The 12707-nt window shown below is 41.8% G+C and overlaps 1 protein-coding gene across 2 annotated transcripts in view; it reads left to right on the plus strand.

Moving 5' to 3' along the window:
- Positions 1-1016: 1016 nt before the first annotated feature.
- The window catches only part of LOC135914843 (15-hydroxyprostaglandin dehydrogenase [NAD(+)]-like), a 32041-nt gene continuing 20350 nt past the window's right edge, over positions 1017-12707 (plus strand). Inside the window, exons 1-5 of one of the 2 annotated variants that reach the window (XM_065447762.2) lie at positions 1017-1115; positions 1204-1846; positions 5747-5870; positions 7932-8038; positions 10817-10913. In XM_065447762.2, coding sequence (XP_065303834.2) covers positions 1748-1846; positions 5747-5870; positions 7932-8038; positions 10817-10913 — 427 coding nt within the window. In that variant the 5' untranslated portion in view covers positions 1017-1115; positions 1204-1747. Of the gene's footprint in view, positions 1847-5746; positions 5871-7931; positions 8039-10816; positions 10914-12707 lie in introns of both variants that reach the window. The other variant, XM_070528178.1, reaches the window with a different exon arrangement.

Here is a 12707-nt window from a genome sequence, read left to right on the forward strand (position 1 = left end):
AAAGATTATCGTGTTCCAAAAAAATACAGATAACGAGAAGATCGCTACACCGTCAACAACTACCAAACCACTTCTGGAAGCGATCAAGAAAATAAATATTTGCGAGCTGTGCGTTTTCGTCACGCTTACAGTAATGCACCCGGATGGACATTATCGGTCGATAACCTGGTCTCATCCGTGAGGACCAATCTCTTCGTCAAGTGTGGAAGAGTGCCAGAGTTACGAGCATTTTGAAGGGGACGCGACAGTAACGCAAGGGCTTGCGTAGTTAAACTGCCTTGCAAATCTACGCAGCGAATACCAGTGAAGCTTCGCAGCCTGTGGGACTTGTCTTCAACAGGAAGACCATCTCCTCGAGCGACGAGGTTACTGCGAATAATGTAGCTGCCTCTAAGAGTTTCGTTGAAGAAGAAGAATTACACGCGAGAGACGCGGTCACGACAGCACGGAACACGGAAAATTGAAGTGTCCATCACGAAGCTGCGCTGCCGTATACCTGCATTGAACTTCTACCTCCACAGGTCTGGTCTGGTGCCCTCACCATTATGCTCATTCTGTGGCGAAGCGGAGACAATCGATCATTTCTTGTTGTCTTGCAGACGTTTTTCTATTATAAGAAAACGACTACTCGAAATCCCGCTTCGCTCTATTGGTCTGACTTTATCAGTGCCTGTGATCCTGTCTTTTGGGGCCTCCATTGTTGGGTTCAGCCACAGAAATGTTTGCTTGGCGTTCCAAAATTACCTCATCGAAACTAATCGATTTGCATGTTAGATTGATCGTTCTCTCTCCCAACCATAGCTTTCTTTTAGTTCTTACCTTTTATTAATTATTATTGTTATTATTATTATTATCTTATACCCGGTTTTCATCTGATTATTTCCTTTTTTCTCCAAACACAAAACGCTTACTTTTAAACTCACACTCCCAAATTGTTAACTCCCTTGTTATCATTATTATTTTAGGCACCTAATTAAACCGCCCGATTCTTGGCCAATCCCCCACTGTGGGTATGTGCCACGGCCATTCAGGACAACAACAACAACAACAGCACGGAAAAGAAAACGAGGAGACTTATTTTCTTTCATGGCCTCAACGCTTATGACAGCCTTGAGGTAAACATGATTATTTCTTGTTCCTGAGTCCTGCCTAAAGTTTCGTTAAGGCGAAGGCATCACATTGGGTATGTCATGCGCTTTTTAGCGTCGTGTCCGAGAAGTAGAACAAGGGCGCGAGGAATGAAGCCAGCAACACAGAATTGAAGAAGTCCAGAGTCTGAATTCAGCGAGGAACTCTCAGCTGCAGCGAAGAGAACAACATGTGAATGACAGAAAAGTAAGAAAGTCAGCTCCAAAAATTAAGAAAGTTCGCAATGCGGTGTCCCTGCATCGCTTCAGGGCTAATCGCAATAACGTCGCTTTAATCGTGCGATGACTTCTGTCGGAATTTTTTTCTTCTTGCCGGGGCGGCAGACAAGCGCGCAAAGAAAGCCGATAGGAGCTGCCAGTGACGCATTACACACTTCACAAACTCAACTGCCTTCAAGCACCAAGGTCTGCGTACGTTTTATCAGCCAAGGACGATATCTCTTCCCTCGCTCGCATCCAGCCACAGCCTCCCTTGAACCCTCGCGACCGGCTCGGAGATACCAGAGAGGGTTTCTAAAACTGGGACACCGCGAACACGCTTTGAACCGACAACGTGGGTTGACCGCTATTGCGTTAGCAGGCTTTCGAAGGGATTGACCATGAGTGACTCTCTCCACGGAAAAGTGGCCCTGGTTACGGGTGGAGCTATGGGTCTGGGAAAAGCAATCACGGAACACCTTCTCCAGCAAGGCTGCCGGGTAAGCTTGGACGAGGTATTCTTTAAGCAGCCGGTCTGTTCTAGTGCGTTGGACTCTAAACTTCAACGCGTTGTCCCGGGCACTGTAGTTACAAGAGTTTTGTGGCAATGATTGAATTACTAGAGAAATTGATGACATATAATTTGCCTGATATGCGCAAGCTTTACATACGCACCACGATGTATCGTGAGAACCATCAGCACGAGCTGATGATTGCACATCCTCGCTCTACATTGGTGTCAACGAAAATGCCAAGTCCTCCTCTGAAGTAACTTCTTTACACTTTGTGATGCTAAACCTAATCAGTCAAGTAGGGAACGAATAAAATTATTTTAAATCTGGATCGCAGCACAGTCTGCTTGAACAGTTTAGGTCACAATAGCTGCTCCATCAACAGTATAGTTTTGGAATGAACACTTCATCTTCAAGTGCAGTGAGTGATCATTGAATCTACAATTTTACTAAAAAGCAATTGCTATGCTATGATTGCAATTGCTAGGATTGGGTGGATGTCTGATTTACTATTTATTAAATTAATCTTGCTTACATTTAAAATGCCCGGTTTCATAGGGCCATCCTACTAGTACTAGCTGATGTTTGGGAAACTTTCCATATAACTAAGAAGCCTCAGAAGTTGCTAGAACCTGCGTAACGGGCGCCGTCAGAACACTGATAGGCATATTTCTGAGACAGAAATACGTCAGTGTGCGCCAGATACGGGTAGTTAACATTCCAGTTCATTATAAGAAGTGGTGTTTCGGCAGAAATAGAGCCGTAGCCTGCTCGGCTACCACACAATGACAAAGTCTAGCTTATCTTATGCGACACGTGTTTAGGGCCTCTTCCCAGAAGTCTAATCGTGAAAGCCGGAGAACATAGGCAAAAAATAGCTGCACGTTCCTCGATAACACGAACGTAGATAGAACTACATTTGCCTCACGTAGAAAGTGAAGCGTATATCAGCATGTTTCTTTTCCTTTTTTTTTGGCACGAATATCGAGTGACACCCTTGTTTCTTGCGCAGCGCTTCCGCTTCACCTACTGAGATGACCGGGGAGGAAATTTAATATAAATCACAGAAAAAAGTTAGTACTGTACAAAATTCACGGGTTTCATTCTAGATATAATATCAGAGCATGAATTTGTTTACAAGTTGAGTTACTGAAGTGTGTGGAATAATTAAAAATAATTATGAATCACTGAGATAACCAAGGACGTAATTCTAAACAAATCAGAAGAACAAAAATAAAAAATAAATAGTACAGTACAAAACTCATCGTTTTCGTTATACATAAGATATCAGAGCGTACGATTAGTTGCAGGTAGAGTTACTGAAGTGTATGGAACAATAAGAAATAACTATAAATTATTGAGACGACCAGGGAGGAAACTTAAAATAAATTTGAGAATTAGAAATAGTACTGTACAAAGTTCATGGGTCTCATTATAGATATGATATCACTCCATAAATTTAGCTACAAGTTAGGTTACTGAAGTGTCTAGAATAATTAGAATTAATTAGAAATCTCTGTGATAAATTTTGACAAAATTCAAATTAAATCAGAACAAAAATAGAAAATAAATAGTACAGTATAAAACTCACGGTTTTCGTTATAGATATGATATCAGAGCATACGCTTAGTTACAGGTGGAGTTACTAAAGTGTCTGGGATAATTAAAATTAATTAGAAATCACTCATTATCGCACAATGCTCCGAATTGTTAACTTTAGAGACCCGCCACATGAGCACAACCTTAGCAAAATTGGAAGCAAATCGAGGGTACATTACATCACGTACTGCACTTGCACATTGTTTTGGAATGCGGATCCAAGTCCGCATAAACATTAGTGACATATGTCGGCTTGCTACCTAACCCCATCCTACCTGTGGGCATATGCGGAAGCAAGCATCATGCCCCATTTCCGGGGTAAAAAGAATGGCAGCAGAAATTATTTCTGTTGATTTCGGATTAAGTTTCTTTTTCTGGTACAGTGGACGCACTTGCTTTATTTACTCACACTACTAACAATTTCATTTCCACGCCTGCTGAAGCCTACAGTGAAGCACAGCCTACAGAATACTGGAGTACAAGGCACCGCGAGTACAAACAATTGCGCGACTTCCGCACACCTAGCAAGAAGAAACGTGTAATTCGCGACGCATATTTATTTCTGAAGCATACTTAGGCGTGCAACGAAATGTGTCATCTGTGACGCAAACGCTTTTTTTGAGGCATATTTACCTGCCAGCAGTGAATGTGAACTCACTATGACAAGGCTTTTCTCAAGAGGCATTGAAAAGCTAATTACATTCGGAGAATTTGAAGACAGCTCAAGAATATGTCGACACGTAGTCCCCGTCTCGAGTTCTGCATTTTGATTAACGTCTACGTTATCATTGACATTTATTTATTATAAAATATATAGTACACTGGGTGTTCCAGTGAACACTTTCATAAGTACGTAAAGTTTGCCTGTGGCGGATAGCACAATTCTAGTTCATGAGCTGGCCTACTCGAAGAGACGGACATTGATTGCACAGAAAATTAAAGGCGCTAAATCAAATAATTAACAAACATTTACTAATTAGGTGCCTATTATTTGACGGTCCCTATTTCCATTTGCAAATTCTAGCCGTGGAGTTCGCAAGGCTAATCCACTTGGAACGAATTCTCAGGATGAGGACAGTTCCGAGATATTCATTCCCGTACTTTGCAGAGACCTACAGTGGCGTTCCACTTCTCTTTGTGTCTCAATGCATAAAACGACGTTCGGTTAAGAAAGTAACTTAGATTAAATTAAAACTAACACGACGTTTTGTAAAGAAAGCAACATCAAATTAAATCATAGGTTGTATTATAGCGAAGGCTTGTTATGCGCATTTACTGGGGTCGGTTGACTGTCAGCAAGGAGCGTAGTGTATGGCACCAAGGCTCACCAAGATGGCCAACTCGACCCGACTCACGTGATGGCAATGGGTCTTCCAAGCGTACCGATCTTCTTTCTTACAATAAACATAGTTCTTGGTTATCAGCTTGGGTAATGCGTAGTTTGTCTAACAGGAAGCTGTGTACACAGGGCAGGGAAGTGGGCCTCTCGCAGAAATTCACGGTAAAAGATTCGCGCTTACCGCTGCTTTCTTCTTGCTCAAGTTTCGCAAAAACATCGCATTTTTAAGCCAGATCATTCACTGTAACACTTGGTGCAGTTATGCTTGCCTGCTTTAGTGGGGCAAAAAGCGCAGCTGCTTTCACGGAAGGGGTATCCAGTTGCTGAGACGAAGCAGACGGCACAGACATGTGTGTCCGCAGGGTGACAGTTGCTGCAAGCAGCCGTTTCAGGAGAGTTTTCACGCGTTCCAGAGCAGTGGCAGGCATGCGGCAGTCCTCCCAGAATTGCTACTATCTACTGCTGCCGACATGCGGCAAAACAAATCCGTACTGGCACCGCTTTCACAGTAGTTAGCGTCCCCTCCACAAATGCCACTTCGTGTTTTTTAACAACCAGGCACGTAACTGTATTAAGTGCTACACTGAACCATCCGCAACGAAAAATTCAATTCTGCGAAATCTCAGCCAGACCAAAGCACAGCCGGAACCACAAAATCGTTTCTTTTTCCCGATTTTTAAAGGAAAACGCCCGTCCTAGTAGGCGCATTATGCAAACAAGTTTTGTATTTATTCAGGCAATGATGAAGGAGAATTGCAAAAAGGATGGCGTTATCTGTAGGTCACCACGGCCCCGTGTTCTGAATTTGCCAGACACCATGGAATCTTTAGTTTTGCCTTTGAATGCTACCTCCTTGCTTATGTACCTCGTCTCTTAAATAATCGGTTCGCCTTCATCATGAAGAGGCCGTCTGATTACAGAACGACTGCTTGCACTTTTACGTTTCGCAGATTGCGTTCATCGATTTAAATGAATCTGCTGGAATCGACACCGAGCGTGGTTTCAAAGCGACATTTGGAGAGGATCGTGTCATATTCATGAAATGTGACATAACTAACGACGAAGCTTTCGAAGGTAAGATCCTCTTAACGAAAAGTGAGTGCTTCGAAAATGTTTTCGCCTATCCCTGTCCTATCTTCAGTGGGATCTTTCGCGTAATCAAATTAGATCCGCTTACCATATTCTACACCATGAGGCGAATCTCGTGTGTTATGTTAGAAGGGCAAAAACGAAATTACGCCAAAATATACGTTTGCAGTTACGTTACCATCATAAGTAATGCGAGTATGATCTCATTGATATGTTGGGTAATAATAAGCAAGAAACGCTTCTATTTACGTAAAAACAGATAATTGTTCTGGTGCACTGAAATTGTTTTGGCTCAAAGGAAATGTTATTATATTATATTATATATATTAGGAAATATTATTTCCACAATACTACATTTATTAATGACGATGCCAACTACAACTAGCAAAAAAATAAATGAAAGAGCAATCTCTCCTCGGATCTGTGTAATCCCAAAATTTCCAATAAGCTCCAACTGTCACTCGTGCTTATTATTACGGAAAAGGGTGCTTTATTTCATTTTATATTTTATTTATAATTTCGTTACAACGTTACCCTTTTCATGAATGCCATTGCATTTTATGAACCAGAGGTAGGGACAAGAGGGACTCGATCTTTCGTAATTACGACCGAAGAAATCCAAATGGCAATGAGTGCCAAAGAAAGCATCGTGTTAATTTGCTCTGGTTGAAATTGAAATGTATAAAATAATGAAGAAAGGGGAAAACTAAAGCGGAACAAAAGATTACTTGTCGCCGGTGGGAGACGAATCCAGAACATACAAATTACGCCTCGTACATTTATATGATCGTGATTGTATTTTATGTTGCACAAAGCATCGAGTTTCATTTTTGTGTGTGTGTGGGGGGGGGGGGGGGGGGAATCACGATACAATGTCCACATAACCTTCAGCAAGTGCTTCCCGCGCAGGCAGTACGAAGAGAACGCGTCCAAAGTACAGTATAATTACTAAACACGATACCGTGTAAAATGAAGCGGTGTTGAATGGTATCTGTACACCCAACATTTTTGGTTGGTCTAAATGGTGGCTGGCCGAGCAAGCAGTATGTGAAAAAATCCAGAATTAATGAGCGATAATAAGAAGACAAACCGAAAAACTCTACTTTTCATAAACACAGGAAGCGACAGACAGTTGAGCCAGGAGAAGAAAAGGGGAAATAATTTTTCTGTGTGCAAGAGCAATATAAAGAAAAGAGTACAGCATGTTGCCCATGTTGATGGGCTCGGCTACGCCCCCCCCCCCCCCCCCCCCCCTTTACTGCAAGGTTGCCTCTTCCTTCAGTTTCACCTTTCCCGGTGGCTTATGGGCTACGGTACTGTGCTGCTAAACACGTGGTCCCGGGATCAAATCCCCACCGCGGCGGTCGTATTTCGATGAAGTCGTAATGCGAAAACGCGCCTTTCCCGTGAATTGGGGGCACCATAAGGATACCCTGGAGGTCAAAATTCACCCAGAGTCCCCCACTATGGCGACCCTCATATTAACGTCATTGCTTTCGCACGCAAAACCTCGGCATCCAATTCAATTCCTTCAGTTCTGTTAGCATTTTTGCTTATTAGGAATATGAAGTTTATTCTAAACATGACTGACTTCCTTTATACTTCTAAAAACAGTGAACTCGTCCTTACGCATTCTATGTTTCTATAAATATCGGCTTTTTATGTCGAAATAATTCGACGTTTAAGGAAATACTTCTTATAATAAGTGAAACTAGTACTGTTTTCTCTGCAGTCGGACACAATTTTTATTTTCATGTACTTGTGCGGAAAATACTACGGGCAGCATCACGGGCTCGCCCTCACTGCTGCAATAATTTTTCGTTTCTTCCTATATGATTTATGCTTAGCACGTGTTAAAGTGTATTTCCTATTATTACTATCTTCATTTGATTTCGTTCTAGACAAACTTCTATTTATTCTTGAACCGAATAGGATTAGCTTGAAGTGCGGTGCTTCCCACCTCTGCACTTGCGCCTGATGTGACCATGCCGACAGAGTGACAAGGTTGTAACCTGACACAAGTGTATTTCCCTTTTTATTGGGAAGATTGTTTCGTCCGAGTGAAGAAGAAGTTTGGACGACTGGACATTGTTGTGAACAACGCCGGTTTCGCCGGCGAGGAAAGTTGGAGAAAGATATTTGAGATCAACACGGTAAGTATACGTTGCACATCAAAGTGGACATTCAGTGTATATACGTGCAGCTGAGTGCATTGTCCCAAAAGTTCCTTTCTGAGGATCTGGTAGTGGGGTTAAACCACTCCCGTGTAACTCAACTCAACTGTCGAAGAATCTCAAGGCGTATTCTAGTCTTTCTCCTCAAAGTCAACTACGTGTTGCATGGGCTGGGATAGTTTTGTGCGCAGCCTTGAATTTACTTGTTAGGCATACTTTACAAGCTCCTGTGTAAGCTATGTGCATTCGGAATAACTCAAGAAAAAAACTGAAGGCTCGTTTGACGTATTTGTTCTCTCATCCTGTTACGCGCCTTGACTTTCCTTTGCCAGCCAAATACGGTGTCCAGTTGGTCGTTCGATTAGTCCGACGCAGCAAGCCCACTAATATACTATGTAATTCATCCCCAAAATAGTTCCAATCAGCCCGCTTGCGTTCGTCATAACAAAAACGCAAATTGCAACATAAAATGCGTTTATATGTTGTCTTCTCATCGAAATCCCTGAATCACACAGAACTTCTAACGATAATAACTTATATTATTCAACGGCGACCCTGATTTTCTCCCATAACCTGTATTAGGCGTGATAAATGCTTGGAACGCTGCGTATGTACCGCCTGGTGCTTCGGCTCCTATAGCTCGGAATATCGATCAAAATATGGTGGCACTGAAGAAACGTCGGTTCTATTTAATAAAAAAAAGGAATCGCAAACGAAGCCTGTCCATACAATGTTTGCACATGTGTATTTCTAAAATATAGAGACCTCTTAATAAGGCAGAGCATAATGTTCATCAGCATCATTACACTGCTCGACTTTCGCACATTTGGTTCGCCATATTTCGTGCAGCATAGGTACGTGCCTAATTTTACGTAACCTTGAGGAATGTGTATGTGTCACAGTGGCTAAGGGAGTACAAAATAGACAAAGTTGTTTGCATGTATGTCACTTCTGTCGCTTCGTATACAACTTTCCTCACCAATCTTTCCTGGACAAGCATCGTACATCACCTTTGTCCTCAGACATCACTGCATCCCTTTATCACAATCTGTGTCCGCCTTGTCGGGCGTTTGCCCTTCGCCATATCATTTTAGCAATAAGGGCAGTGTCCTTTTTTTGTTTTTATGAGCGCAAAGCTGTTCTCAGCACGTACTTTGGTAGTGGTAATTCCTTTAGTAGCGGCGCTCCATCTCACAGTAAGGCCAGGAATCGACATTAAAAGTAACAACATGTCTATTCGCTGTAACAAATCTGAATCTTTATCGACGAGGGGCAATCCTGTCTCCTATACAAGACACGAGCTTGGAGACAAATTCATTGCTACCATGAAGTTTCGTCGGATCGCTAGTTATATTTCCAATGGGCTCGCCTAGAGCACTTAGGCAGAAATTGTGATTTTTGAAGCCTTTCACTTGAAGTAAAATTTGAAACTCTTTACATTCAAAGTATTTCCAAATTAAAAATTCAAGCCATTCCACTTTGTCAAGGTGGATGACCAGCGGAGCTGTATATATAGTGATAAATATGTTGATAATAAATATGTTCTTTGAATATACGACTCATACAAAAATTAATTTCGCTTTTTCACCATGTCTCGTTCTTTAACAAATTGCATACTCAATGCCTTTTCTTTATTTTTAACCTTCCATTGTTTGCTTTCTTTTAATTTATTGTATAGTCAGCAAGGTCACAATCGCTTTAGGATCGCTATGAAATACGGTGAGTGACTCTGTGGCGACACTGGAAAGGTTCTTGGACAATGTGAAGTCTGTACTCGACCGATGACGCGTCGTGGGCACACTGGTACTTGTGTAGCATTGACTGCCGAACCTTTCCAAGAGAAACGCCACGAACCACTTTCTGGATGGCCGAGACGCGCCTATGTTGAAATCACCCACAATTACGATTAGAGCAGGATCCCTGCGGGTGATCTAACCAAAGTTAGACACGCTTGGCCTTTGCGGAGCGATCTTCGCCCCCCGTATTACGTGTCGCCCGCCGTCGCCTCGCACACTCCTGAGTCTGTTCATGAAAGTGTTCTTCGTAAGTGTGCTGTCTTTCCGCAGGCCTCACCGCACGCGGCCTACTCGTTGTATAGGTGGAAAAGAACGGAGATAAGGTTATGGGTTTTGCTTACAGATCCCGTGACGTCCAGCCGCAACCCAAACTAACCAGTGTCCGGTTCGGTTTTACTTATTATTACGATATTTTTTATCACAGTTTTGACACTTCCAGTGATTAAACGCCGCCGCAGCATATCCGGCTATAAGCTTCTGCTTATACTTTAGCTCTTTTAGCTCTGGAGTGGCCGCCTTTTTTTTTTTGCCTACGCACACAAACCACCAGAACCTAGCGTATAACAACTCCACTGTAATAAGCGTACCCTGTGAAGCTTTTTGATACAAACGTAGTTGGTTCATGGGCTTGCCAGGTTTGTAATTAAGCAGATTGATTAATCGGGAATTTTGTTCAGCTTTGTAGGTCCAATATTGGTCTGCGCACCTCTGGAAATCCCGCGACAGTCGTAAGCAAATTGTTACCACGTTTGAGTGTACCTCCTGGTTCACTCCTGGAATTCTTACTCCAGTACTTACTCCTAATATTGATCGCTCTATACCAGAAACTCGTAGGTGCATTTATAATCCTCCTTTTCTTTCCCTCAAGGACGCTGCACGAGAGAGCCAACCGTTTCCAATCATGTAATTCTTTCTAATAATGTACATTCTCGACTTGTTCCTTGACTTATTCACTGTTTAGATGGCGGTATACTTTGGGACACTCCTGGCACTAGAATACATGGGAAAAGACCGAGGCGGAGAAGGAGGTTACGTCATCAACATTGCATCTATTGCTGGTACGTATCCCTCTTTTGTGACATACAGTTCAAACACACGTACTCATATTCATTGCAAGAAACGTACCAAGCAAGTTCGACCAAGGAATATAATATAGCCTGCTAGTTACATATTTCTCAAACATTTTTAATACCGTGTAGTTCCCAGCTAAATTGTTCCTTCTGGCGAGCTGACCACCAATTGTCAGCATATAGAGTAATAGTGTCAATGGTAGACACGTTGCAACCTCTGCTCAATTTCCTTACGTCGACTTTGTCGTACGTACAGAGCTGAATAAGTTAACAGCCATTTGAAATGTGTTCGAAATTCCCTATTTAAAAAATGTTTCTCTTCCATACTACCGCCTTGTCGCACAATTTACTACCTTAGTATAACTTCGCTTGCTAACGCTAAAATTCTTAACATTACTGACTAAACAGTGCACTCACTTTCACTGTTGAATTTGAAGTTCAAAGTTCAGTTTGAAGTTGAAGTCCGCCTGTAGCGTTATAAATAAATGCACGACAAATGGTGAGATAAAACCTATGTCTTCTAGCGCAGCATCCAAGAGCTCTAAACTTCAGACCAGGGGCGTTTCTTTTTTTTTTTCACGTGATTCTTTCTTTCCACAGCATTACGTATCAGCTTCTGGCACTCTCCTCTCCTGACAGCTAGCGCTTTGAGGCGCTGTATTAGGCGGCACTGCAATCGCGATCGGCCCACATTTTCTGTCCCGCGTTGCCTTAGGGATACGGCAACATTTTCACTACGTATAGATGCTTCCTGAGTAGGTAGAGTTAGCTTATAATAACTTTCGTTTTCGTTTAGATACTGGATACCTAGAAATTGGGTGAAGTCTGCCTATAATTATATGATGTACAATGTTCGAAGTCGTCTTAACTATGAATCAATTAGACCTGCTGAATATAATATTCTTATGACAAAGTTTACTTTAATTACCATCATACGCCACTATATATATACACAATATGGTCACTAAACATTTTTATTGCTTTTCCCTACGAAAAGACATTTTATTTTTTTTAATTGTAAGGCCGAAGATACGTTACAGAGGGTATGGTATAACAAATACAACAAGCATAGTTATTAAAATATAGAACGACTGTAAATGGAAAATTAGAGAACCATTCTTTTTAGTCACTTTTAGATGCCTAATGCTGGCTCGTTCAAGTCACTAAATGTTAAATCATTCTCTCGCATTATTTCGGAATAAAGTAACCACTCCACGAAATTGAGATATATTTTGCTTGGTGACTGGTCTAGTTACTTCATTTATTTTTTTACACTGGAAGAAATGAAAGAGAACATCGGACTTTAAAAACTAAACTGACCTGTATTTCGTCCTCCCCTATATACGCATTATTATTAGGGGGGTTAAGATTTTTATATAATTACTGTTCATTAAATGCCGCTTGCTGCTTTTGTTGTGCAGACCTAGCAGTAGCCTGCGATTATTTAAACATGTCTATGTTCGAATTCGCGAAATGAAGGACGATTAGTCAGTGAAATAATCACATTTCATGAAATGCATGCATTTACATAGTGAAAGCCACCAGGTTGAACATGTCATTTTGCTTCTGAGCACGACTTGACAGGTTTCATTCACAGCAGTGGTTGCCGCATTGCGGCGGTGGCCCTGAACAATATCGCACCTCGGTTAATTTAAATTCCTATGCATAACTAACAAGCTAATGCCATCAAAATACACCAATATATCTACATCATGGCGAGCGTAATAGCCGCAGTGGCAATTTTGGACACGAAACGCCTTCACTAATCGTATTATCAATGTT

The sequence above is a fragment of the Dermacentor albipictus genome, chromosome 10 (assembly GCF_038994185.2).
Source record: "Dermacentor albipictus isolate Rhodes 1998 colony chromosome 10, USDA_Dalb.pri_finalv2, whole genome shotgun sequence".
In the NCBI taxonomy this organism is placed as follows: domain Eukaryota; kingdom Metazoa; phylum Arthropoda; class Arachnida; order Ixodida; family Ixodidae; genus Dermacentor; species Dermacentor albipictus.